This window comes from Dicentrarchus labrax, unplaced genomic scaffold (genome assembly GCF_905237075.1).
Source record: "Dicentrarchus labrax unplaced genomic scaffold, dlabrax2021, whole genome shotgun sequence".
Lineage (NCBI taxonomy): Eukaryota > Metazoa > Chordata > Actinopteri > Moronidae > Dicentrarchus > Dicentrarchus labrax.
In genome coordinates, this window is record NW_026136706.1 from 18,509,930 (window position 1) to 18,534,201 (window position 24,272).

The following is a 24,272-nucleotide window of genomic DNA, read 5'->3' on the forward strand; positions in this document are numbered from 1 at the left end:
TGCAGCTTGTTTTCGCTGCCTCCAAGTGGCCAAAAAATTGGTTATTGCAGGTTAAATTTTTTTACAAAGAAAGCCTGAATTACAAACTGGGGGTGTCAGTTTGAAAGCAGTGAAAGTCTGCTATATCAAATATGCTATCAAGTTGTAAACATAGACTGTATAATAATCAGAATCAGAATCAGAAATACTTTAATAATCCCAGGGGGAAATTATTTTTGTTACAAACTCCAGATATACAAACAACATATATTATACAAGCAACATCTATTAAGAACAAAATATAAATATATATATATATAACTATATATATATATAAAAGATCAAAAGTACAGTTCAATAATGTGCAAAAAGTGCAAAAAATGTTTGTGTTTGAGTCAGATTACAGAAGGGGGGTGTCTGACTCTCTTAGGGAGGCGTTATAGAGTTTAATGACCACAGGCAGAAATGATTTCCTGTGGCGCTCTGTGGTGCATCTGGGTGAGTCTTCTGCTGAAGGTGCTCCTCTGCTGGGCCAGTGTGTCGTAAAGAGGGTGTGTGACAATGCAGCCGACTATTGCTGAGTCATCAGAAAACTTCTGAAGGTGGCAAGACTCAGTGCAATAGTTGAAGTCTGAGGTGAAGAGGGTGAAGAGGAAGGGAGAGAGGACAGTCCCCTGTGGGGCCCCAGTGTTGCTGACCACCCTGTCAGACACACAGTTCTGTAGGCGTACCTACTGTGGTCTGCCCATCAGGTAATCAACAATCCAGGACACGATGAGGGCCTCCACCTGCATCGCAGCCATCTTCTCACCCAGTAGAGCCCGACGGATGGTGTTGAAAGCACTGGAGAAGTCAAAGGACATGACTCTCACAGGGCTCGCTGGCTTATCCAGATGAGTGTAGACTCTGTTCAGCAGGTAGATGATGCCGTCCTCAACTCCCAGGCGGGGCTGGTAGGCGAACTGTAGTGGATCAGTGAAGGGCCTGACCATAGGCCTTAGCTGCTCCAGGACGAGCCTCTCCAGGGCCTTCATGATGTGGGACGTCAGGGCCATCGGTCTGTAGTCCTGAGGGACGCTGGGAGGCGGCGTCTTTGTCACAGGAACGAGGCAGGACGTATTCCACTGCACAGGGACCCTCTGGAGGTGCAGGCTCAGGCTGAATACTTGACTGAGTACTCCACACAGCTGGGGGGCACAGGTTTTAAGCACCCTGGGAATAATAAAGGGACATAGTTTCTATGACGTCACCCACTGGTTTCTGAAGAGTCCCGACTCCACCGGCTCCTGGCTTATCCTCGCCTCGTTTATTTCTGCTGTCAAGTTGGGCATCTTAATATGGAACCATTTGGATATTTACTCAATTCTGTAGCCAACCACAAGTGGCCGTAGGAAAAACTGCAGTCTTTCCATGAAGTACTTCCATTTGCCAGCCACGCATGTTGCCACTTGGTTGCAATATGGAAAATGCAGGATCCAGTGATCCGGGCTAAAAGGATATGAAGTGTACTTTATGAACTGTACTGCAACCAGGGTGCGATCGAGCTGTTTGTCTTCACTATATTCAGTCCATGGAATACCCTTCTAAGTCTTCTAATTCCAATTTCTGCACTCTGTCACCATGCCATTTGTGTCATTTTATAAAACCGTATATATGTATATATACATATATGTATATTAACACACACACGCACACACAGACATGCAGGCAGTGATGCATAAAGCCTGTCAGCCTGTCAAAATTAACGACCATTAAGTGCAGACACCTAATATTTTTTATTTCATTTTATATATACATATATACCTATATAATACATTGCAACATCCCACTCTTATGTGATATACTCTAATTTTTGTTAATTGCTTTTTTCAGGGACTTAAAGGAAGCCCTGGGGCCTATGGCGCATCAGGAGACAAAGGAAAGAAAGGAGGCAAAGGTACAACCTCTAATTAAAAGTGCAGACAGATGGGGATATTATTAATAAAGTGACTGTGATGAAAATATTGTAACAAATACATTTTTAATACTATCACAGGTGAGAAGGGCACTCGTATAGACCTTCCAGGAGCTACTGGATTGAGAGGAGAGGATGGTTTTCCAGGAGTACCAGGTACCAACTGTAGTTCATGCAGCTTTTATTACTTCTCTCTAACAATTAAAGGCTTATTCTTGATTGATATGAAATGTTTAATACCCTCTTTACAGGCGAGAAAGGATTATTTGGACAAACTGGGGACAGGGGTACACCTGGTGTTGATGGCATCGAAGGGAAAAGGGGAGAACCAGGTAATCCTGGAATATTGGGATCCCCAGGTAAGAGACTCTCCTATCCACTTCCTTTTTCCACACCGTCAACTTATAGTATGTAATTTTATTTTAACTGTTACTACTAGACATCGTAGCAGAATTACATTACAACTGCTCTGACTCGTACAAACACCATGTTTGTTTTCTGCAGGCTCAGGAGGGCAGCAGGGAACTCCTGGTAACCAAGGTCAAAAAGGCTTTCCTGGAATTCCTGGAAAAACAGGGCACCCAGGCTTTCCTGGCTTCCCTGGAAACAGAGGTAACGTGATCAAACCTGTGCCCTCTTTTTCTTTATCATTAAACCTCATACGTTGTCCACCATATTCCTCCATTTAATCTATGCAAATGTGTGCAGGTTTTCCTGGCCCGAAGGGTCTTTACGGATTACATGGACTAAAGGGACATAAGGGACTCCCAGGAAACGCAGGTATTCAACCACATTTCAAGAATTCTGTGTACTTTTTGTGATCTGATAACTTGTACTCTAAGAAGTTTTCAGGGAACCTTGATGACTTACACAGCTGAATTTATTTAGGCTCGGTCAGAGACAATAAGATTAGCATTACCAACCCAATTCTGAAGGCTGTCCTTGGATGAGGGATATATACAGTAACCTACACCGTATTCCCTAGACAATCTTCCCATATCTTATCCCTGTACACATGTGAGCATACTATTGGTTACTATCAAGTCACACTGAATGACACAAGTATAGTTACGTTCTGTCTGTTAGATTTATCTCTCAACCTTGGTCTCCTGTAACAAAGTGGAACTACAATATGTTGGGTGCTCGGTGTTCAACCTTATCAGCTGCTCTTGTCTAGTCAGCCATAGAGGAAGAGAGAGAGGAAGCCAAAATGACCAGGAAGAGGCATAGGCGGTGACCTGTGACCTCCTTTAATGTTTTTTAGATGACTTTACAATGGCATGGGGAGCACTTTACAATCAGTGTAATGTAAAGAATGAACATTAGTATACTTTCATATATTTACAGCTTAAAGGCAACAATTAGTTAGAGTAACAATTTGTGAGAGTTACTACAAGTTAGATCTGTACTTCAAACCACTCTCTGTTCAAACCACTCTCTGGTTTGAAGTGGGTGGAGCTTAGTTAGAAAATGTGACATCACAGACTTAGCTGCACCAATCAGGGTTTAGCAACATTTGAATTTGAAACTGATGAGAGTTGGTGGGTTGTTTGGTCACTGTCAATCAAATGTTAAACTGTCAACTCTTAAGAAATTGTTTTTTAACTTTCTTGTTGCTTATTTAGTCATGTATATTTAGTGTTAGATAAATACTTAAGTCATGCATTCAGGGGCTTTACAGCAGTGACTCAGCTGTTTGGTAAAATGGCCGAAGTCCCTCAAGGTATATTTCTTAATTCTTTACTAAGTCCTGTGTTTGTGGAGTAGAAACCATGTCTCAGTTTTTCTGTAATGTAAAGACACATGTTCATATTCTTTATCAGGTCTGGATGTCACTGGACCAGCTGGGGAACCTGGGCCCAAAGGAGAGAAGGGAGAGGGCGGAGACCCCAACAATCAACCAGGTGTTCCAGGCACACCGGGTTTGAAAGGCTTCCAAGGACCTCTAGGTTAGCCATTACTCTTCTGCATTAATGAGGCCAGCTTAGAAACTTGCTGAGCTCTCAATAAAACAATGCACAGTGACAGATAATGTGCATCCTGTAATGTGGTTTAACCATCTTAAGCATGTTTCACTTGTTCAGGTGACCATGGTCATCCTGGACCTCCAGGATTCCGTGGCCCCGAAGGACCAAGCGCGACCTCAGATAGATCAGGACCCCTTGGAGATCCTGGCTTTAAAGGACCTAAAGGGTACCAAGGTGGGAAGATAGAGTTTGATCAAAGAAAGCCATTGCTAAAATAAACAATGCCATATTTCACTCCCCCTGTCTCGAATTAATGAGTACACTATTTACACTGTGGCTGTCAAATCACTCCTTTGTTCACGTATTCACTGCTCCCTATACACTATAATAAAGGATGTTTCACTAGATATAGTGATTCCTATATTTTAAAAGATTGTTTTTTTATTATTATTAGATATACAGACAGGAATGTGGCCCAACTGAGAAGGTTATAACATGCTAAAATCAAACATTATGGTTATATGTATCATATCCTAACTAAGGCACCAGGACACCCCCACACATTTAATGTGTATGTTTATTGATCATCCTGAGTTGATACCTCTCAGCAGCAGTAATGGCTGTAGTTGTGACAGTAGTTAGCTGTAGTAGTCTCAACGTTATCAGTTGTAACTATATATTGGTATAACGGACAGTGACTGTAGTAGTAATAGAGGAAAGTACAATTTCAGCTTTTAAATCTTGCTAGAGGTGAGAGTAATAACTATTCATTTGATTTTGAAGAGCTATTATTGCTGAAGCCAGTCAGATTTTATTATCTTTGTAGCAGATTGATGCACTGAGTCTGACAGAAGTGTCACTTGAGGCTTGTTTGGATGCTGAGGAATCCTTGTTCACTGTTAACTATATGGATTAACCATAAATGATCTGTCTCTCAGGTTCCCCTGGAGTCAACGGATTTCCTGGTGTGGATGCTCCCCCTGGAGAAAAGGGTGTACCAGGAATAAATGGGTTTCCTGGTCACCCTGGTTGGAAAGGATTCAAAGGAGATCAAGGTGCATTTGGATACAGGGGACCAAATGGAGTTTCTGGGAAGAAAGGTAAGCATGAAGTATTGATTTGTTTCAAGGATAAGCCTTTAATGGGAGCTTGTGTTCAAATTACTGCAGTACCACCTGTCACATTTTTGCAATATAGGTCTCAAGGTTAGTTAAACTTTCAATGTTGTGTCAGGTCATGGATGTCATACTTCAAGGTCATTTTGAACAATATGTGATATGATTATTTACAATTGGAACAAATAATCAATACAAAATATATTGTGATTTGGTCTCTTCAGATACATTATTTGGGAGCAATATGACAATATACTCTTATGATACTTAATAAGAATATATCACTTATTGCTGCAGACATTTTAACACAGACCTGTTACTGGCAGTTCGGTCACTCAGTTAATGTTAATGTTTTTTAACATTGCTGCGATTACAACAAACTTTACTAGGTTCTTGCCAAGGTGAGGTCTTAGTGCAGGACAAACAGGACATGATACACATAATTGTATCTATTTTGTGAATTAATCATTTTGATTTCATCTTCTACTGATTTCTGCTGTGTCCGGGCCTGTAAAATCCCCTGAATTCACCTGTCTGCAGGCCCATACAGTCTGATAATATGATCACCAGCTACATTCTGTGTACGGTCTTGTACAAATATATATGCTATTTTCTTCTTACAGGAGTGAAAGGAGAGCAAGGGTTGATGGGATTTCCTGGTGCGACTGGAGAAAGGGGGGAAAGAGGGCCAAGTGGTCCAAAAGGAGATACTGGACTCCCAGGTAAACTTTGCACTTTGACAAATTGTACCAACTGCTTACTAGTTGCCAGATATATGCTTTTGTGTTTTTTTGTCTTCATCATTACGCTATCAGGTGTTCGTGGATTACCAGGCAACAAGGGTTCTCCTCCTATTCCCGTCAGAATTCCAGGGGAGAGGGGCCCTTCAGGACCGCAGGGTATCCAAGGACCAAAGGGGAGCAAAGGGGTACTAGGGCCACAGGGCCCGCCTGGGGATACAGGTTAGTTATTCTAATAATGCGTTTGTTGTTGGAGAAATGTCCAGCTCAGCAACATGTGTAACAACGTGTATCCTCTTACTGTACAGGTTTCATGGGGCCCATTGGGCAGAAGGGCATGCCTGGGATTGGTGGTACCCCAGGGACGCCTGGATTTCGTGGCGATAATGGACAAATGGGCCACCCCGGTCTGCAAGGCATGGAAGGTGTGTCTGACGCCGTGGGGCAGTGTTAGGATTAGGTTAATAAGCCTGGATTAAAGGATTTAAAGTAGGTGGAGATTTAAGCAGGGAACCAGTTACCAAGAGGTTTTTGATTGTTATTTTTTTTGTGAAAGTCGGTTTAGTGAATGAATAAGCATTGAACTGAAAATGATTAGCACTGAGCTGGGGACTAGAGGTCTATTTGTATTATTATGTAATTATGTTAGCAGAGATGGTGTCAGGGCTTGAGGGGAGTTAAGAAAGCATTAGGCCACATGAATGAAGGTATCCTAAATTCCAATATACTTGTATTAGTAAAGTTTACAGTGATATATCAAGTGTATACAGTATGTGTATGTACATAGTTCTAAACTTCTCATCCCTCAATAGGTCACCGTGGCACCCCTGGTATCCCTGGGTTACCTGGTATGCCTGGCCGCAGCGTCAGCGTGGGTTACTTGCTGGTAAAACACAGTCAGGCAGAACAGACGCCCATGTGTCCTGTGGGCATGTCTAAACTGTGGGACGGCTACAGTCTGCTGTACTTTGAGGGCCAGGAAAAGGCCCACAACCAGGATCTGGGTAAGTCAGTGTGAACTATAATATTGTTCTACGGTATGTTAATGTTCTTAGGGACCTTTGTGTATTCTGTAGGGTACAATTTTGTTACATGGATTTTCATAATAGTTTACCTTGGAGGTCTGCCAGTGTGAGGTTGTTACAGTACAGTCGTGTCTGAACGCATTGATGGTCAGGCGAACATTCCCGCATTAAATTGCTGACATTGTGATCCAATGAACCAGAAGACATTCCATAGAGGTCGGGCTTGAGTTTGATTTGGGGGCATTTAAACCAGCAAGTGTCCTTAATTTCACATTTTGAGTAGAGCTACATTGGCATGATGGGGCTGAAAAGGAGAGGGAGAATAGGCTTTATTGACTACAGAAGAGGACAGACTTGTATTTCATTAAATTATCTCACAGCCATCTCTTGTGCATTGAGGCAGTACTATCAGTGCTCTCAGTTGTGATATATTCCTTTTCACAGCTTGTGCTCCCATCCACAACATCTATTGAGTTCAAGCCTGCATTTAACACTGACTTATATTGACTTAGAATCAATGTAAGAGGATTGTGTCTCTAAATGAATGAACTATACATAAGAGGCAGAATATAGCTGGAGAGAGAATTCCTCATTACGTTGGACCATCTTTCACTAAATATGAGAAACTCTAAAGCCAGAAAATGAATCAGGCAAAAATTCATCCCCACTCTCATCTCAGTACTGATTTAGCCACGGTGAAACTCTACAGAGTGGAAAACTTTCCAACAAAACTTTTTACAGCGCACATAGCTGGAACTAATTTCCAGAGGATAAAATACTTGCTCGAATTTTTACCACCTATCCAACAAAAATAATATAACTTTTGATAAAGAAATAACAGATTCCTTCAATTAGAAATTGAAGGTTGAATTGGTGAAGTTAAATACAGGGTTTGCTGCTACAGCTTTACTTGGTCTAATATGATCCAGTAGCTCATGGTGGTAAACTGGCTGGTTGTTGGATAAAACATGTGTCTGAATCACTTTGACTTTATTTTTCTTATCTACTTGCGCTACTGTTACACTACATTTTATACAGCATTTACCATTATCCCGTAGCTGGCAGCTGTGATACAGTCACAGTGTCGACTAGGTCCACTTTAAAGCAATGTTAGGTTCTCCATTGCATTCAAATACATATTAAGATCTTGGACTAGAATCCAACCTACTCTTCTGTTTTCAACTTTTAAAATCAGTTTTAAATGCGTTATTATGTACATCTTATGTAATGTAATTTATTCATTGCATTAAAGAACTTTAAATTAAGTTTTAAAAGTATGATTTGGTTGTTTGTCCTGTTTAGGTTTGGCTGGCTCCTGCCTCCCGCGGTTCAGCACCATGCCCTTCCTGTACTGCAATCCTGGAGACATTTGTTACTACGCCAGCAGAAATGATAAGTCCTACTGGTTGTCAACGACTGCTCCTCTGCCTATGATGCCTGTGGAAGAGGAAGACATCAAACCGTATATCAGTCGCTGCTCAGTATGCGAAGCTCCATCAGTGGCCATCGCAGTCCACAGCCAGGACATCACCATCCCACAGTGTCCCGCGGGTTGGCGCAGCCTGTGGATCGGCTACTCCTATCTCATGGTGGGTTCTGGTCCTCCTTCCAGACAAATATGTGTAAAATTAAAAGATCGGGATGCATCTTCATAATTTCACTGTTAATTGTGAGCCCTTGATACAACCACCATTACAAGACATACTAATTATAGTGTTAGTGCTAATGTCTCTTATCATTAAATGGTAACTAACTAATACTCATGGGCAGTAATCCTCAGTCCAAAACAATTCTATAATGTGTTCTGTGGCTCTGGAGCAGCTTTGGGAAAAAATCTTGGATGGTAGACTACAGATTTATAACAGAAAGCCTCCGTTATAAACTGGGAATGTGGAGACTGAGAGAGGTGGGTGTTGACCAGACAGGGAGGGTCTCATAATGTATTTGTTGGGAATTATTTTCAGCTGCAGCTAGTGAGTATTTATGGCAGGAGGAGGATGTATTATTCAAAGTTAACTACGGCGCTTATGTTCAATGTAAGAAACACGTCACATAATACAACAATATAACTCACTGATGTGTTTTTAATGGGAAATGAATAAGCAAGGTCAGGCTGTGGCTACTGAGGCGATACTTTTCAGTAGATTAATTCATTGTTGGTTTTGTACTCATACAAATACTTCAGTGTACATTTGACTTCACACCTGCCTCATTTTCCCCTCCTGTCACCTTTGTCTCCACAGCATACAGCAGCAGGGAATGAAGGTGGAGGTCAGTCCTTGTCATCGCCCGGCTCCTGCCTGGAGGACTTCCGCACAACACCATTCATTGAGTGTAACGGGGCCAAAGGCACATGCCACTACTTTGCTAACAAGCACAGCTTCTGGCTAACCTCCATAGATCAGTCGTTCCACCCTGACCCGGCATCAGAGACACTCAAAGCAGGCCAGCTCCTGTCACGCATCAGCCGCTGCCAGGTCTGCATGAAGAACTTGTGAAAGACTACAGTAACAAAGAAGCTGTTCCATTGGCAGTGATCTAGCATCGTTTCTCTATCTACGTACTAAACCACACAGAAGGGGATCTGAAATACCGATTTAGATTGATGTAAATGGGAAGCAGTCTCCCCGAGCCACAGGGCTCAGATATGCAATGACTGTGCGACGCCATGAGCTTTAGAGTGAAATGTCCCACTGTAGATAAAACAGGAGAAGCCCCATAATGAGGTCAACAGCATTATGGGAAAACAAGTATTTTGTGTTAAATGTGGATTGGTGCTTACTGTTAACTTATTACCTCAGCTACTATGACACATTAATGATCTGAGACCGTATACTACAGCTGAACCAAAGATGCCCGTGTGTATGCACTGCTTCAGTTTATCTAGATGTGTTTATTGTTTAGGGTATACAGCCCACCATAAAGCCACTAACACTGCTTCCAAGCCAACTGAAGAATGTGTCATTAGAGGTCTTGAACAATTGTTGGTTGATACTATTGACAGTATTTCATTGCTCTTACAAAACCTATTTTTATAAGACTGTCTTTTCAATCTGTTCTATGCATTTATCAACTATTGTAAAAAAATCAGCTTCTTACTTTTCATACGCCATATGTTCGCACAATGCACTGATTCTTTTTGTATTTATATCAGCTGAATGAACTTGACCCCCCCATCCTTAAGAGTTTAAATATATATCTTATCTAACGCTACTCATGTCACACTCATTTCTATTTACAAATCTACTAATTATTGATCAGCCCCACGTTGCCAACAGGACAGAATACAAACAGCTTGGATCAAAGGTCTCACTGTAGCAAATCCTTGTTATGGTCACTGATCCTGGGTTAGATTTGAGTATTTTACACAGTTTATAAAGTAGGTCAAATGTTCTACTTCACCTACATACATTTGTTTGGAAATAAACAGTTTGATTAGACCGGAAATGTACCGACAACATTTGTTTTAATTGTAATATAATGGTAATTTTCATAACATGATCATTTCATTGGATTGTAAAGATTAAATGTTGTTTGTTATATTTGTGACTGTGTCATTTTACCCTCAAGAGCTTATCTTTAACTGAAAGAGGAGACAGACAGCAAAATAAAAATCTTTATTATGACAGCGTACTTAAAACTTCAACAGGGGTATTTACTATTTACAGTCATTGAAAGCTTCCAAATGTGCCAGTAAAAATATAAACAACGCTAGTAACAGAGCATAAAGGAGAAGAAGAAGTGTGATTTATGAAATATACAGTGCCACCACCTAACAATTAGTGCTGTTAAATCCGTGACATCGTCTTTCTAAAACATAAACAAATAGCAGAGATTGACTTCTTATGTGTATTATTTGTCCTCAGACACATTTATGGCATAAGTGCAGTTTCAGTCGTGATAACATAACACCCATTTGTTTCCTTTCCATACAAAGAAATAATTCAAATGTCACTGGACACTGTGAACGTTGGTTGCTTTTTCTGACTGTCTTCACAGAATCAAGAGTCTGTTTTTGTGTTTAGTGTGTGAGTGAGTGAGTGAGTGAGTTACAGAGGTCATTGATGTTTTTAGGTCTCAGTCAAGGCAAGTAAGTAGTACCATCACAGTATGTATTTGGTGTGCAGACCAACCTGTTGATTGTCCATAGTTAAAAACAAGTCTCTACATGGAGCAGCCTCTCCACCTTCCAGGTCCTAGCAGCAAGAAGATCTGGCCCGCTTGTTGCTGGCCCCCCTGCACTCCTCCAGGTCCACTGTAGGAGACTCCTGGTTCTCATTTCTCTTCCTCAGGATGGAAGGCAGCACCAGATCAAACAGCGCCTCAAACAGAGTGTCCACATTGTAGCCTGTCTTGGCACTCGTCTCGAAGCACATCTTCTCTGCCGGCAGGCTGCTCTTCTCGTCCAGGCCCTTGTAGCGCAGTATTCTCCCATAAAAAGCCACTGCATCCTCAGGGGCGACCTGTTTGTGCAGCACCGACCCAGAGAGGGATGCAGGGGAGGCCGGGGGTGTGGGGCAAGCAGACAGCACCTGTGGTTCTGGCCTCTCCTCCTCACACTCAGTTTGGTCCTCAGGTGCCACATTGGAGTCCTGATACAGCTGGGCATTAGGGTCTGTGAGATCAGCCTTGTTGCCCACTACAGCGTAAATGCAGTCATGGTTGGCAGTATCAGTCAGGGACAGGAAGCGCTCCTCCAGCTCAGCTAGGCTCTGCCAGTTGGTGACGTCGTACGTGAGGATGACAGCGGCTGCACCTCGACAGTACATTGAACCCAACCCGTGGAACTGTTCGCGGCCTGAGGAGACACAGACAGGTCAACTCAACTTGACTAAACACTAAACTTTAAAAGACAGATCAGTTCAAAAACAGCAAACTGCATGAGGGGCACAGAGTAGTTCTGCAAGTTAGGTGCACTTTGAAAACAGAAACAACCTTTGTTGCTGAAATATGCAGGATTCTTGAAAGGGCACATTGTTGGTGAATACTTTGCCTCTGGCAGCATCTCTTGGTTATATTATACCATTAGGTACAACTAGCTATGATTATGTACTCGAATAACAGATAAATTGTTCTGTAGATTTGTACATATCTTTGTACACAAATTCCTTGTTTTATCGCACCAAAACCCAAAGATATTGAGTTGACTATTATATATGGAAGAAAAACAGTGAAAAAGACAGTGAAAAATTAGTGAATAAACTAATTGATTTATTGACAAATTGTTTTAGCTATAATTGTATCCCAAAGCACACTCAGTAGCCAATTTATTAGATAGCTATAACTAATGCAGTCTAATGCAATAAATCCTTCCTTCAGGCAGGTTATAATTTAGTTGTGGTTTTATAACTAAGACTATAACAGAAGTGCAGTGCTGGTATCTTATACATAAGAATGGATATAAAATGACAGCAGCTGGTACTAATGCCGACATGTAAACAAAGCATCAATGAACACAAAACAGAACAAAAAGATATATACACTGTATATTTATGTTAACAATAAAAATCCCTCCCCAGTCACTTCCAGCGAGCTATATATTCTGATACTTGCCTGCCACACTCAAAGCTTGAGGTAAATGAATTAAAGTATATATACCAGTATAATGTTCTTAAGGCCCCTGGGCTTCCTGGAATTTCCCACTTGAAAGTTGAAGTGAGTATGTGATTTTCTCAGGTTTTAAGCAGGACATGATGTCTGTCAATCATGAGTGGGCAGAGCAACATTCCTCCAAACAGAGCAACCAGAGGATTTGGTTCCAGATTGATGTTTAGGATGTCCTGTTGTTAACTCAACTAATTAACTATTAACTATTATGCTACTCAAATGTATTGTATTTTTTGCTCTGATTCATCACAGATATCTCCTGCATTACATCAGAATATCAGAAGATCTAAAGCAGGAATATTTATTTTTTTACACACTACCAGCTGAAGTGAAAAACAAACAAAAAAAAACCCCGAGTCTGCCCTCCTTCTGGTTCTGGAAAGTACTATTGCACGCAAGCTTGGAAAAGTCAGGTTAAAGCATTCGGAGTCAAGTCTTCCTGTCATAGTCCTGTCATGGGACTATTAAGAGGAACAGGGTAGGGAGCTTAAACGCCTTCATGGGGCTTTGAAACTCAACTGTCCGACTGAAAAGGGCATTATCTGTGGGAAAACAAGCAGCAGACAGACCTTTTTTCAATGTGCTGAGCCAAACATCCGACAGAGTTTAGGACAACCCCTAGAACTGCCACTCTTCCAAAGCTTTATGGTCTGTGCTGATAGGTTTGCAACAGTAGCCTTGAAATCACTCAGCGCTGATACAGCATTTCTCTACCACAATGACTAAATAAAACGAACGCAACAGCCTCCTGTCAGAGGTCATGTAGTTGGAGAACATGCACAGGAAATGACTTACTGGTGACACTACAGGCCTTTCCTTATCTCTGTGGCACACTAACTCTACTTTTGTGAAGTATGTATTTGCCTAAGAGGGTTGACTGTAATTCATGTTTACACAATACTGGAATCAAATGGAGTTATACACTTATTTATCAGCAATAACTGGAAATTGCCAGAGCCACGTAAGATCATTTAAAGGGAAATGAATGTTAAGTCATTGGGGTTCTTGTGATCCTTGGGGGGTTAATTTCTTACTAGAAAGCACGAGTTTGTATGTGTATTCAGTGTTACAGTAAATTACAGACTGGTTCTGTGCATAACAAATTAATATTATTCTAACTACTGATGTGCAATTGGCTACATGGAACATGTCTAAATAAATGACAAAAAATCCAACTGTTAACTGAAGATCTACCACCAGTTAGGCCATTGACTGCTCTTCTTCACCACTGAGGGTTTCACACTCACTAGTAGAATCTGTGCTTTTATTTTCAAGTACACTTAATTTACTACAAAAGGGTGTGACCAGGTACAGAGAATACAGACTGCTCTTTGTGTTACCAAATAATAGTCTCATGTTGTGCTTAAACAATTAGTCAATAATCAAATTAGTTATCCAACAGAAATTCAATCTGAACCAATTGATGATTTATTTTTTTAGTCCCTTTCTACAGTAAACACATAAACAAAAACAGAATTAGTAGTTAAATTAACTTATTTTTGATCAAAACTTAAGCAGTGGATGTTATTTCTGAAGACTTTATCTCAGGCAGCTGTTCTTAGATTTCAAAAGTATGTTAAAAGTACTCTGTACGTGCAGATGACAATGGCTTTGATTAGGTAAGATTAGTCCAATATTGAGCAATATAATAAAGCACACAGTGATTTTATAACATCTGCATATGTTCAGCAAGCAGGAAACCTGACTTATATGCAGCAAAATGTATATTTTAAAAAAAGTATTACAGTCACAATAACATAAAGGTGATTGTTAATGAAGCAGTTGGTTGCATGGTGAATGGTTAATTATGGTTTATTTTAACAGCTCAACCAACTGAAACTGAAACAATCATATATATAATAATAAATAATATTAATATATAATAAATCTATCACTTTCCAGTTAAGGAACTTTTACTTTATTCAACATATTTTTTATTACAAATTACAAATGTATGTCTTGTCTGAGCAGTTGACGGAAACTAAATTATTCATTGTTTTTTTTAAATAATACATATACATATATACACACATACATATATACAGTATATATTGAAACAAATCAAATGTTTTTTGTGTATTTGTTTTTTTGCATCTTGTATTATTTTAGTTTTGATTTTTGTTTATTTTTGCTGTGACCACCAGCTGTACTATTTATTTAAGAGGCCCTTCCCTTAAAATCTAATGAGTAATTAAACCAGGCAGCCTAAGGGATCCTGGTATCATTTATTTATTAAAAAGGTGTGTGACATAGATCTGGAGATTGTTTTGAAGTTGTTTTAAGGGCTGTATCCCCCTGATTGTGTTGGATTATCAGGTTGTTTTTATCCTGCCCTGACCTGAACTGTTTTAATTGTGCTAGGCTTTATAGCACATGTTATTATTATTATTCGTTTCAGCAGTGGAACTGAGAACTTAATCTGTCTTTTCTGTCTGTTTTCTACTGACCATAACACACACACACACACTAGCAGAGGCAGGTTTGCAGAAGGCAGCCTGTGTAGAGACTGAGCGGTCACATGCCAGTGATTGCCTCAGGTGGTGGGATCACGCGTTATCAGGTAAATACATTAAATACATGGGAAGAATAAGACTTGAGTTTAAACTAAAACAGTGTGAAATAACATGGAGGAGGTATTACCAGCTGTGTCCCATATTGAGATGTTGTAAGGTCCCCACTGTTTGAGGAAAAACGCCCCTCCGACGGTGCTGATGGTGTCTTTGAACTTCCTCTCCGTGTACCTGTGGAGCAGCGACGTCTTCCCCACGTTCATGTCTCCCAGGAGAACTACCTTCACGTCGGGCTTCTTCATCTTCGACACCTCGGGCATGGTGATGGGTCGGGACCCGCAACAGCCGAGTTTTTTTTTTTTTTTTTTTTCTTGTTCTTCTTTTTTTTCCTTTATCGTTTTAAAAGAAACACAGTCTAGCTCGTACAGTTAATTTCAGACTGGTGAATTCTTCTAAAAAAACGACATTTTGTGAGCGAAAGTTACTTTGTGGCACCGTGACTACCCAATCCAGGGTTGGCTCATTCCCAATCTGTTGCCTGATTCTGAACTTCAAAAAAGTAACCGAGGTGAAACAGGAAGTAGGTGACGAGCTAAAGATTTACACCACAATTGTTTCTCCACCCTGAGTCTTGTCTTCCAGGTCCATCCACTCACAGGCTGTGTATACCGCCCCCATCAGTCTACCATGGTCTGGTTTTCACCAGTACAACATTTATTGAACGAAAAGATGGAAACCATTCAAGGTGAAGAAATTAGGCACAACTGGAATATAATGAAGAAATTAAAAAATATAAAATAAAACTGACATGGAAGCTATTGTTTAAAGATGTTACAAAAAATACAAATTATATATGTGGTTTTTTTTCGTAGACTTGAATTGGAAAAGGACATTTAAAAAAATCAAGTAAAGATAAATTAATAAGTGAGTTGTCTGTTATTTACAATACCATTACAAGTTTTCCGTTGCTAACATTTTATCATCTGTCAAGAAAATTGTGTGTATGTATATATATATATACATATTTAAAAGTATTAAAAAAAAACATAATTACCAAAATTGTATGTAGGGAATGTTTCCGAATCCATTATGAAAATGTTCCTGGCAAATAGTGGAGACCATTGGCTTTAAGCCCTAACATTCCTGGACATTCCCAGACACAACAATGGTTTGGTGGCAGTCCACTTGCATAATGTGAGTATGATATTTATGTATCTAGTAAAGTGGTCATGTTAATAAGATCCTGTAAGTGAGTGTCAAGAGGACAACCTAAGTTAATGTGTATGCAGCCTACAAGCTGAAAGAAAGATTTATACAGTTCCTATCACAGAACAGAAAATATAAGGAACCCAAAATACATAGAGTGTAAATACTGTATAAAACATGTGAGTCCTCAACACATTTTAGATGTTTATGTTTTTAGTCGGTTGTGACATGGTTGGTATTTGGAGCTGTCTAAGTGAGCTCTGTGTCGCCTACAAGACTACACTCAGGGAACAAACTAATTCTGCAGTTGTTGGTTAGTCATAGATCAGCTCTGTGGGCGGGTGGTATCTTTTACACTAGAGCTTGACCATGACCGCATTGATTCCTCTATCGAAATAAATATTTAGGTAGAGGAATTGGGCCTCTTGACAAAGACTGCGGAAATAACTCTTCAAGGAAGGTTAAATAGGCTTTTCCACTTGAGAGGTCATTATCAAAATAATTAAAGCATATAGGCCTACTTTATGCAGCACCGTTGAAGTCTTAATGAATGATTAGAGTAGGCTTTATTTTACTCAATAACAGTAACAATACCGTCTGTATTTTCAATTTGGAGTTGACCTGTAAGATTTTAAAACAATTCTAGTTTCATGAACTCATGTGCAGTACTTTATCCCTCTCTGCTGCTCAGCAAGTGTACAAGATATATTTTATGATGATTTTACCATGAGTTTGCATTTTTAGACACTTAAGAATTAAAAGTTATTGTGGAGGATTTTGTATAAAAAGTATGTTTGTGTTATTGTTCTCAAATTGTGTGACTGCAGATACTTGCAAAAAACTAGGGCAAAAAAAAAGCAAACTCATTAAGTGCAACGTTAATGTTATTATTTAAAATAAATAAATAAATACATTTAGTCAGCAACAAATTATCTTTATGATTTAAGGTCGGAACATCTGCATATTCAAAAATACGAACCATATACAGGCCTGGCATTGTACATACACAGCTACAAGTTCCCATAGGTGATGTATTTACGTTTCTTTATTTCCACCAGGGGACAGTATCACATTTACCATACAAGAGTTTTTATTTTATTTTATATATATACTGTGAATGTTTCAAACCCAGAAATAAATGAGAGTACTAACAATACATAAAAAAAAATCAAAGGAACTATTGTGTGTTTAGTTTTCAGTAGATGATGGGGGTCATAAGTGCCCTCATGTTATATTATATTGTATTATATTTTATTTATCCTGTCAATGGGTCCAACCAACACCTAGTGGCCATTAGACGAAGTGCAGCTTCAAGGTACTTCCGCTTTGGTTGCTCCGCTTTGGTTGCTCCACTGTGCTGACACCTCGATTGTTGACAACTGAGCGGGATGTAGGATTGTCCGAGCAGCCTGTAAAGGCACCATAAGCTGTTATCTTCCTGTATCGCTGTGCTGGGTCAGAGCGCCTCATGACCAGGATCACTTCTGTACAGCTGTCCGCGCTCAAACGCACTGCTAGTTTAGGTAAGAAGCACGGTGGTACAACCACAACCAGAGTGGGGGTGGGCTTTCTACTCGTGGAAGAGCTCCGTGTGTCGGTGGCTGCAGGTAGAGCCGAGAATGAATCACAACACGCCGCCACAGACTCACATGTTCGCCTTTTGCTTTATCACAGTTGCGCTGTCGATTGTCGCCACGTTGGTCTGTTTGAATGAGAAAGGTAAAGTGAAGGAAAATGTGAAAATATTATTATTTCATTGCTGTTAGCTACGCTATCCGTCGTTATATAACGCTGTATGGTGCCGTTTTCCCCCATGTTGGTCGTGGAGTTGACAGGTAGTTGGTTGTGTAGCCAGGGTCACTAGGACCCCGCAGACACCTAGCATGGGGCGGAGAAGCAGGCGGAGAAAGGTGAAGTTCCCCTCAGATGACTGATCAGAGGTCAGTTCTGTAATTTCCCCAATGACGGTTGAGGCAGCGAAGGGGGCTCGCGGGCACCGATCCCCAGTCAGTTTATTTCAAAGTACTACGCTACGCATTTTGCTATCGACGTAAAAGGATAAACATAGACAGCTAGGCTTTAGCTAGCATACAAATAGTTGATTTTTACAAGCTACTGTGATGTTCCCATGTTAAAAACTATAATTAACAATCCTCCCGAGCTGCCTACGAGGCCAGTTGTCGCTGTTGACGCTGTTTGGGGTTAGCGGCGCCCCGCGGCTTTGATGCAGCTAGGAGCAAAGATCCAGACCAGACGTCCATCATAATCCGCAGTGTCAACATCTCCATTCAACTCCTGCTGGCGGAGGGTTACTCTGGGCGAGCTCTGGTTGGATCCGCTATGCAAGCCAACACAACGCGGGGCTTCCTGTGGTCGGACGTGGAGACGAGGACCTTGTTGAACATCTGGGGGGAGCAGGACATCCAGACGGCGCTGGATGGAAACTTCCGAAACAGCTTCGTGTACCGCGACGTCTCCCGGCGGCTGGCGGCGATGGGGTTTGAGAGGACACCGGAACAATGCAGGGTGCGGATCAAAAGCCTCAAGAGACAGTACCTGTTAGCGAAGGAAGGCAATCTACGGAACAACGGGCAGTATCACAAGATCTGTAAGTTTTATGACACCATGGAGAGGATCCTGAGCAACCGGCCCGCTCTTGACCCCCAGGAGTTCATAGACAGCGGTGCGGGAGGAGAGGAGGCCGTGGACGGCCTGGAGGAGGATGGAGAGGATGCTCAGGATGTATACTCGGAGAGCACAGGGGAGTGTCCTTATCCTGCAGAGACTGAAGTGAAGTTGGAGTACCCAACTGTTCCCATATCTATTCCAGTTAAAGTGACAGTGGGCAATAACAGTAAGTGCTCCCTCCTTGTACGCATGAATTGGTCGGATGCTGTGTGTTTTTTTTAATTTTTTTTATCATTACTAATACTGATGATCTGATTGTGTATGCCCAAAAGGTGCTTCACATAAAGTCTCCCCCCTCTCCACTTCAGGCGCTTCAGTAAGGCCACATAACAGCAGCCAGCCGGCCAGTAACTTGTCAGCCAGAACACCTAAGCGACCAAGGAAGCGGCGTGCCAACTTCCCCATGGAGAAACTAATGGAGCAGTTCCTGGAGCAGAGTACCCAGGCCGAGGAGAACTTCTACCGCATGGAGGAGCAGCGCTTGCAGGCAGAGGACCGCCGCAGAGAAGCCGAACACACCAGAGAGCTGCACATGCTTCAGATGCTCGGCCAGATGTTCTCCAGCATCTCCTCCTCCAGGCCCAGCTCTGCGGCCACTCCCTCCAGAACAGCTCCTCCTACCCGTGCTCCTGTGTTCTCCAGTGCCTCCCCGTCGTGTACACGTGGCCAATCCGGTCACGTCAGACGCCCTTCACCCCAGACAGACTGTTTCACCCAACAAAGTCAACTTTTGAACCCTGATCCGCAGGCACTAGGTATTAGTTTCGGTGTCATGTGTGCAGCCTCGAGGGGTAATGTGGAGAGAAAACTAAATTAAAGGCGTAGCCGCTGTAATGTGAAGGCTCAGTGATGGAGCCGTCACTCCATTACGCTGGTTTTCTTTTTTTAGGTGGTTTGTTCATTTATCTTCATTTACAGCACATTGTTATCTCAGTTTTGATGTTTTTTTTGTTGCCAAATGTTTTGTCATTTTGTGTCTGGAAGATAAAAACTTGGGCCAAACAAGTATTCCACACTTTAAACACTTTTGTTTATGTCCTCAGTGTTTGAACGCTACTACAGTTTGGGGTCTACGTCACACAGAGGCATGGATGATGACCTCCTCTCACTGATTAAAAGCATTGTCCCTCCACTGACATCCAAAAAGCACAAGGGACAAGATGGACGTATTGGGATCATTGGAGGATGCCAAGAGTACGTTGCACAAACTAACCGCTCTTCCTCAATATATCATTCACCAAACAAAAGTTTAAAGTGTTTGTTACTCTGTAGAACTTCTTCCCTAATTCTTCTGTGTCCATGTGTCCATGTCCATCCTCTGAAGCTATACTGGAGCTCCATACTTTGCTGCCATCTCAGCATTAAAAGTGGTAAGCAGTCATTCTGTTTATGCGTCTGAAACATTAATCATGTTACCTGAAATTATATTGTTTTAGTTAAAGTCTAGTTCTGGTGGACTGACTGTATCTTTGTCTTGTCTCAAGGGGGCTGACTTGTCTCATGTGTTCTGCACCAAAGATGCTGCAACTGTAATCAAATCATACAGTCCTGAGCTCATCGTTCACCCTGTTCTGTAAGTACAGATCCCCTCAGCACAATTATTATCTGAATGTCATTGTGACCAAACACCATTCTTTCATTGGAGTTTTAAATCTGAACATTTATAGAAGAATTACATTAAGTAAGGCTGATTGTATGTACTCACAAATCACATTGAATTCAAACTTTAGTGACAAATGTAGTAATGTAGTATAGATACCTGCATGAATGCATTATAAAAGTTGTAAACCTTCATAATGAAGTCCTATAGTTAGCCTGTTGTTATGATGGTGCTTTCTCACTATCATTCTATGATGAGGTGAGAATTGGTTTATGGCTTGCCATAATGCCTGTAAGCTCTTTGTTGTCTTTAAGCCAGCAACCTGGATAGCTCACCTGGTAGAGCCGGTGCCCCAACCCTGTCACTCTTCAGCTGCCGCTATCAATTAGTTTGTTTTTGTTTGTTTTTTAAATTAAAAAAAAGTAATTCCATTGCTGTAGATGGACTATTCAACTATGAATTTCCATCATGCTCTTTTAATGTTAATTCTGGGGGTCAAGGAACTTCCAGTGAGAAATCGATATGTTTGTCCTCGGTCAGTGCACTTACTGCGCTTGAAGCTGACAAAAAGCCACCATGAAGGTGTGATGATAGGCCACGAGCACACTGTTCAGTATACTTGGAGAATCAGCTTGAGTGATTAGGAACAACTGTAAAAAATGTACCTTGAGAAGGGTTATTATGCTTCATAGTTAAGTAAATTATAGTAACGTTTTCAGCTGCACATTTTACCACCACCCACAGCCACAATTTAAGATGAATATCTCCTGACATGTGACAGAACAGGTATTTTTTGACTCATAGTATAAAAAACAAACTAATAACTGCTGCATTCCATTCAGGTGAACTCGTTCCAGGGTCCTGGTGTTCAGCCGTCTTTAACTTGTAATGGCAGGAAAAAGAACAGCTGAAACACATTTTGTCAACGATGGTCTCAGTGTCTCAGTAAGTGAGAATATGACAGTGGGCCAGCTTGTACAATACCAGGACCCTGTAACTCACCTAAATGGGATGCAGTTGCAATTACACCTGAGCTTTTCCTGCTATGATATTCCAAAATGTCTGCGAACTAAAGCAGACATTTGTGCAAGACACAATTTTGAGGCTTGTACACATCCCTCTTTTCAACTCCTGGTCTTCACCTCGTTTGTGTGTGTTTGTGTTTGTGTGTGTATGTGTGTGTGCATGGTTACCATGGTAAAATCGATTCACAAGACTTTTTATCAACAAAAATCAGGATTATTTTGCACAAGGCATAAAAGAGCAAATAGCTTTTGGAAAGTAAGAGCATTTGAACACATCTGACGTGTGTGTCTTTGTTTGTGTCTGTGTTTACGAAGGGACAGTCCTAACGCAGTCGAAGAGATAGAAAAATGGCTCCCAAGACTGCACGGCCTTGTGGTGGGACCAGGTCTAGGGAGAGAAGACTTGTTACTGAAAACAGCCAAGGCATGTGGAACATATTCACTCTCCCTTGCACTCAAAACTCTTAGGCCATCTGCTTGTGCATAACCACAAAACTAAACTGAGCTAAAGTCACATTTTTAACAGTTGTTAGAATACAGTGACGGATTTTAAGCTGCAACAACACAACTCCTCATGTTGTGGCTCCCTGTGACTGATAATGGTGAAATGTGTAATTTCATAGCTTTATAAACTTCTGAGAATTTCAAAGAAATTTGAGAAATTTCTCTTACTGGTGATTACATCTTTCTCTGAAAGAAGCCTGTGATATTAGTGACACTTTGAACTTGAATCTTTCAGTCTGTTGTGGGTAAAGAAACTCATACATGTGAAACTACTGTCTTTTGGGTAAATAGGGCCATTTTACTGTGCAGTTGGACTTGTGGCCCAATTTGAAACATGTATATGTGCACATAAAGCTTTTGTTTAGTGTAGCCTAAAGAGAACATTACATTTAATTAAACATTGTAACACTTTTTTTCTGTCTCTTTTAGGAGGTGATAGAGAAGTCTAAAGCCAGAGATATCCCTATAGTCATTGATGCAGTAAGTCTCAGGTTTCAGCTATTGAACAGATGGGTTTTTATTTGCATAGCTATACACAATCACTGACCCTGAATGTTTGTTTTTAACAGGACGGCTTATGGCTAGTAACACAGCAACCATCTGTCATTCAAGGGTATCCGAAGGGCATCCTTACACCTAACTTCATGGAGTTTACCCGACTGTACGAGTCCCTGGTGGGTCTCTCTGCTGAGTTCAGTTGGTTCAGTTCACCTACTGATGACATATAACATATAATTCTGTGTGTTAATGTATTTGTCTTGTCTCTGTGTGTGTGTGTGTGTGTGTGTGTGTGTGTGTGTGTGTGTGTGTGTGTGTGTGTGTGTGTTGCTGTCTCAGCACCATGAGCCCATGGACAGCAATGATCATCAACGCAATGTCCTGCAGCTCAGTGTAGCCATGGGCAACCTCACTCTGGTGCTAAAAGGAGAACAGGATATCATTACAGATGGCAGTAAGGGTTAGTATAAACCCCATATACAGTATAAAAGCAATATTTATGAAACCCAATATTTCACCTTTTCTATTCTTGTTAATCACTACTCACATATAAATTCTGAGAAGCTTCAGAGCTCTTTTAGTTTGGTGACTGTGGCTTCTTGTTTCCAGTGATCTCATGCAGCATTGAAGGCAGTGGGAGAAGATGTGGTGGACAGGGTGATCTTCTATCTGGATCTTTGGGAGTTTTGGCACACTGGGCCCATGCTGCCTCTGCAGCTGGACTATTGAGAAGGTGAACACATGATTGGCTGTTTTTTGCATTGTGTTTTGAAGGTCCAGTGTGTAACATTTAGGAGGATCTGTTGGCAGAGATTGAATATGATGTCCATAACTATGTGTTCATTAGTGTATAATCACCTGAAAATAAGATAACAAGTTGGTTAGCCGTCTACAGAGGGAGCAGGCTCTTTTCTACAGTCTGCCATGTTGAACCTCAGTTTCCACAGTAGCCCTGAAAGAACAAACCAAACATGCATTTAGCATTTTCGCGAGTTTCGCAAGTGGTATTCAGTTGACTAGAATATAGGGATGTTTGTTTGTTGTTGAGCTGAAACGATTAGTCGACTAACTAATCAATTTTTAAAAATGAAATAAACATTTTTTTATTTGTTTGCTGCTTTTCTTTGTCATGTGTGATAGTAAACTGAATATACTTGGGTTTTAGACTGTGAAAAAAGTTATTCAAGTGTAATATTTTACAGATTTAAATATATGTTTATGTATATGTCGTCCCCCAGTGTGAATCCATCGGTGGTTGCAGCATATGGAGCCTGCTCTCTTACAAGACAGTGCAACAGTCAAGCGTTCCAGCGACATGGCAGGTCCACTACCACATCGGACATGATCCAGGAGATTGGATCAGCCTTCAAAAAGCTCTTTGAAAGCTGAAAAGGCCAACTGAAATAAATAGTTTTAAAAGCTATAAATACATACTCAGATTTGCATTCTTAAAAGCTGTTAATATAACCTATGGGTGGGCTAGTAGAAAATGTTCTCATCAAGCTGAATTTGAATGAAGGTGTGGACTATGCTTTCAAAGACAGCACTTAAAATGTGGTGCACTGACGTTGTTTTAGGTGTATTAAATGAACTCTGTAAGAAAACCAACAAACACTGTCTTCCATCTGTCAAGTAGAATTATGAATTAATTCACTAAAGCTACATTTTCCGCAGCCCACCAAAGAGACTGAGATGGTAAGACAAACAGGGCCACGGTAAACCAGAAACCTGTTTTTGAAATAAATAATATTTTGTCTGACTTTTTGAACCAGTTCTTGGATGTGGTGCAGCAGGGGTTCCCAAGCATACCCAAATGGCATTAGCTTATGGCTGGGCCTCAATTTTTGCAAGATT

General features: G+C 41.0%; 3 protein-coding genes across 9 annotated transcripts in view; 2 read left to right on the top strand and 1 right to left on the bottom strand.

The window, feature by feature from the left end:
- The window catches only part of col4a2 (collagen, type IV, alpha 2), a 66,647-nt gene extending 56,325 nt beyond the window's left edge, over window positions 1-10,322 (top strand). For all 3 annotated transcript variants that reach the window (XM_051403474.1, XM_051403476.1, XM_051403475.1), the window contains 14 exons: window positions 1,852-1,915; window positions 2,015-2,089; window positions 2,185-2,292; window positions 2,438-2,545; window positions 2,642-2,713; window positions 3,757-3,882; window positions 4,018-4,134; window positions 4,839-5,000; window positions 5,639-5,737; window positions 5,831-5,977; window positions 6,064-6,180; window positions 6,568-6,759; window positions 8,083-8,369; window positions 9,024-10,322. In XM_051403474.1, the coding sequence (XP_051259434.1) occupies window positions 1,852-1,915; window positions 2,015-2,089; window positions 2,185-2,292; window positions 2,438-2,545; window positions 2,642-2,713; window positions 3,757-3,882; window positions 4,018-4,134; window positions 4,839-5,000; window positions 5,639-5,737; window positions 5,831-5,977; window positions 6,064-6,180; window positions 6,568-6,759; window positions 8,083-8,369; window positions 9,024-9,278 (1,929 nt within the window). In that variant the 3' untranslated portion in view covers window positions 9,279-10,322. The remainder of the gene's footprint in view (window positions 1-1,851; window positions 1,916-2,014; window positions 2,090-2,184; window positions 2,293-2,437; window positions 2,546-2,641; window positions 2,714-3,756; window positions 3,883-4,017; window positions 4,135-4,838; window positions 5,001-5,638; window positions 5,738-5,830; window positions 5,978-6,063; window positions 6,181-6,567; window positions 6,760-8,082; window positions 8,370-9,023) is intronic.
- Window positions 10,323-10,382: 60 nt separating this feature from the next.
- Window positions 10,383-15,476, bottom strand: rab20 (RAB20, member RAS oncogene family). Its single transcript, XM_051403517.1, has 2 exons — window positions 15,028-15,476; window positions 10,383-11,578 (listed from the first exon to the last, which is right to left on the bottom strand). Exons 1-2 carry the CDS (start codon window positions 15,215-15,217, stop codon window positions 10,977-10,979), a joined length of 792 nt encoding a protein of 263 aa, XP_051259477.1. The 5' UTR covers window positions 15,218-15,476; the 3' UTR covers window positions 10,383-10,976.
- A 1,961-nt stretch (window positions 15,477-17,437) lies between these two features.
- Window positions 17,438-24,177, top strand: naxd (NAD(P)HX dehydratase). Of its 5 annotated transcripts, none has more exons than XM_051404134.1 (11): window positions 17,829-18,957; window positions 19,064-19,546; window positions 19,835-19,985; window positions 20,116-20,161; window positions 20,276-20,364; window positions 21,732-21,840; window positions 22,350-22,400; window positions 22,490-22,594; window positions 22,758-22,878; window positions 23,028-23,151; window positions 23,657-24,177. In XM_051404134.1, the coding sequence occupies exons 1-11, from the start codon at window positions 18,444-18,446 to the stop codon at window positions 23,805-23,807; spliced, it is 1,944 nt and encodes a 647-aa protein (XP_051260094.1). In that variant the 5' UTR covers window positions 17,829-18,443; the 3' UTR covers window positions 23,808-24,177. The 5 variants fall into 5 exon arrangements, with proteins under 5 accessions (XP_051260098.1, XP_051260097.1, XP_051260094.1 ...); XM_051404136.1 differs by having other exon boundaries at window positions 19,100-19,546; XM_051404138.1 differs by lacking the exons at window positions 17,829-18,957; window positions 19,064-19,546 and adding an exon at window positions 17,438-17,626.
- Window positions 24,178-24,272: the final 95 nt, after the last annotated feature.

Coding starts and splice junctions, on each gene's coding strand:
- rab20 (XM_051403517.1), bottom strand. CDS start 15,217: ATGCCCGAGGTGTCGAAGATGAAGAAGCCCGACGTGAAGGTAGTTCTC. Junction 11,579..15,027: donor CTCAATATGGGACACAGCTG/GTAATACCTCCT, acceptor GTGTCTCCTCAG/GCCGCGAACAGTTCCACGGG.
- naxd (XM_051404134.1), top strand. CDS start 18,444: ATGCAAGCCAACACAACGCGGGGCTTCCTGTGGTCGGACGTGGAGACG. Junction 19,547..19,834: donor CCCTGATCCGCAGGCACTAG/GTATTAGTTTCG, acceptor TTATGTCCTCAG/TGTTTGAACGCTACTACAGT. Junction 20,162..20,275: donor CCATCTCAGCATTAAAAGTG/GTAAGCAGTCAT, acceptor TCTTGTCTCAAG/GGGGCTGACTTGTCTCATGT.